The sequence below is a fragment of the Schistocerca gregaria genome, unplaced genomic scaffold (genome assembly GCF_023897955.1).
Source record: "Schistocerca gregaria isolate iqSchGreg1 unplaced genomic scaffold, iqSchGreg1.2 ptg000548l, whole genome shotgun sequence".
Lineage (NCBI taxonomy): Eukaryota > Metazoa > Arthropoda > Insecta > Orthoptera > Acrididae > Schistocerca > Schistocerca gregaria.
This window is the reverse complement of record NW_026061943.1, coordinates 32763-35527: the sequence shown is the minus strand read 5'-3', so window position 1 is coordinate 35527 and position 2765 is coordinate 32763. Positions and strand designations below refer to the sequence as shown.

The following is a 2765-nucleotide window of genomic DNA, read 5'->3' as shown; positions in this document are numbered from 1 at the left end:
TGCAAAGGCTGCCACTCCTTGCAAAGGCTGCACTCCTTGCAAAGGCTCCACTCCTTGCAAAGGCTGCACTCCTTGTGAAGGAAGGCTCATCTTTTGAGGACAACACACCTTGTGGCTGCAGTCCATGTAAAGGCAGCACTCCATGCGAAGGCAGCACTCCATGTGAAGGCTGCACTCCATGTGAAGGCTGCATTCCATATGAATGGCTGCACTCCATGTGAAGGCTGCACTCCATGTGAAGGCTGCACTTCATGTGTAGGCTGCACTCCATGTGAATGCCTGCACTACATATGAAGGCTGTACCCCATGCAAATGCTGCTTTAGGTGTGAAGGCTGCACCCCATGCGACTGATGCACTCCTTGCGAAGGCTACACTCCATGCCAATGTTGCACTCCATTGGGAAGGCTACACTCCATGTGAAGGCTTCACTCCATGTGAAGGCTGCACTCCATGTCAGGGCTGCAATCCATGCAAAGGCCACACTCCATGCGAAGGCGGCACTCTTTGCAAAGGCTGCACTCCTTGCGAAGGCTGCACTCCTTGCGAAGGCTGTAGTCCTTGCGAAGTCTGCAATGCATGTGAAGGCTGCATGCCTTGCGAAGGCTGCACTCCTTGTGAAGGCTGCACTCCTTGCAAAAGCTGCACTCCTTGCAAAGGCTGCACTCCTTGTGAAGGAAAGCTCATATTTTGAGGACAACACACCTTGTGGTTGCAGTCCATGTGAAGGCAGCACTCCATGCGAAGGCAGCACTCCATGTGAAGGCTGCATTCCATATGAATGGCTGCACTCCATGTGAAGGCTGCACTCCATGTGAAGGCTGCACTTCATGTTTAGGCTTCACTCCATGTGAATGCCTGCACTACATTTGAAGGCTGTACCCCATGCAAATGCTGCTGTAGGTGTGAAGGCTGCACCCCATGCGACTGATGCACTCCTTGCGAAGGCTACACTCCATGCCAATGTTGCACTCCATTGCGAAGGCTACACTCCATATGAAGGCTTCACTCCATGTGAAGGCTGCACTCCACGTGAAGGCTGAAATCCATGCAAAGGCCACATTCCATGTGAAGGCTGCACACCATGTGAAGGCCACACTCCTTGCGAAGGCTCTACTCCTTGCGAATGCTGCACTCCTTGCGATGCTGCACTCCTTGCTAAGACTGTACTCCTTGCGAAGGCTGCAAAGCATGTGAAGGCTGCACTCCTTGCGAAGGCTCCACTCCTTGCGAATGCTGCACTCCTTGCGAATGCTGCACTCCTTGCGAAGGCTGTACTCCTTGCAAAGGCTGCAATGCATTTGAATGCTGCATTCCTTGCAAAGGCTGCACTCCTTGCAAAGGCTGCACTCCTTGCAAAGGCTGCACTCCTTGCAAAGGCTCCACTCCTTGCAAAGGCTGCACTACTTGTGAAGGAAAGCTCATCTTTTGAGGACAACACCTTGTGGCTGCAGTCCATTTGAAGGCAGCACTCCATGTGAAGGGAGCACTCCATGTGAAGGCTGCACTCCATGTGAAGGCTGCATTCCATATGAATGGCTGCACTCCGTGTGAAGGCTTCACTCCATGTGAAGGTTGCACTCCAAGTGAAGGCTGAAATCCATGCAAAGGCCACACTCCATGCAAAGGCTGCACTCCATGCGAACGCCGCACTCCTTGCGAAGGCTCCACTCCTTGCGAATGCTGCACTCCTTGCTAAGGCTGTACTCCTTGCAAAGGCTGCAATGCATGTGAAGGCTGCATTCCTTGCGAAGGCTGCACTCCTTGCAAAGGCTGCACTCCTTGCAAAGGCTGCATTCCTTGCAAAGGCTCCACTCCTTCCAAAGGCTGCTCTCCTTGTGAAGGAAAGCTCATCTTTTGAGGACAACACACCTTGTGGCTGCAGTCTATGTGAAGGCAGCACTCCATGCGAAGGCAGCACTCCATGTGAAGGCTGCACTCCATGTGAAGGCGGCATTCCATATGAATGGCTGCACTCCATGTGAAGGCTGCACTCCATGTGAAGGCTGCACTTCATGTGTAGGCTGCACTCCATGTGAATGCCTGCACTACATACGAAGGCTGTACCCCATGCTGATGCTGCTGTAGTTGTGAAGGCTGCACCCCATGCGACTGATGCACTCCTTGCGAAAGCTACACTCCATGCCAATGTTGCACTCCATTTTGAAGGCTACACTCCATGTGAAAGCTTCACTCCATGTGAAGGCTGCACTCCATGTGAAGGCTGAAAACCATGCAAAGGCCACACTCCATGCAAAGGCGGCACTCTTTGCGAAGGCTGCACTCCATGCAAAGGCTCCACTCCTTGCGAATGCTGCACTCCTTGCGAATACTGCACTCCTTGCAAATGCTGCACTCCTTGCAAAGGCTGTACTCCTTGCGAAGGCTGCAATGCATGTGAAGCCTGCACTACTTGCGAACGCTCCCCTCCTTGCGAATGCTGCACTCCTTGCGAATGCTGTGCTCCTTGCAAAGGCTGTACTCCTTGCAAAGGCTGCAATGCATGTGAAGGCTGCATTCCTTGCGAAGGCTGCACTCCTTGCAAAGGCTGCACTTCTTGCAAAGGCTCCACTCCTTGCAAAGGCTGCACTCCTTGTGAAGGAAAGCTCATATTTTGAGGACAAGACACATTGTGGCTGCAGTCCGTGTGAAGGCAGCACTCCATGCGAAGGCAGCACTGCATGTGAAGGCTGCACTCCATGTGAAGGCTGCACTTCATGTGTAGGCTGCACTCCATGTGAATGCCTGCACTACATACGAGGGCTGT

At 52.9% G+C, this 2765-nt stretch overlaps 1 protein-coding gene across 1 annotated transcript; it reads right to left on the bottom strand.

Moving 5' to 3' along the window:
- Positions 1-983: 983 nt before the first annotated feature.
- On the bottom strand, positions 984-1955 carry LOC126314286 (uncharacterized). Its single transcript, XM_049992377.1, has one exon. The coding sequence runs from the start codon at positions 1953-1955 to the stop codon at positions 984-986; it is 972 nt and encodes a 323-aa protein (XP_049848334.1).
- Between the last annotated feature and the right edge of the window lie 810 nt (positions 1956-2765).

Coding starts and splice junctions, on each gene's coding strand:
- LOC126314286 (XM_049992377.1), bottom strand. CDS start 1,955: ATGCCGCCTTCACATGGAGTGCAGCCTTCACATGGAGTGCTGCCTTCG.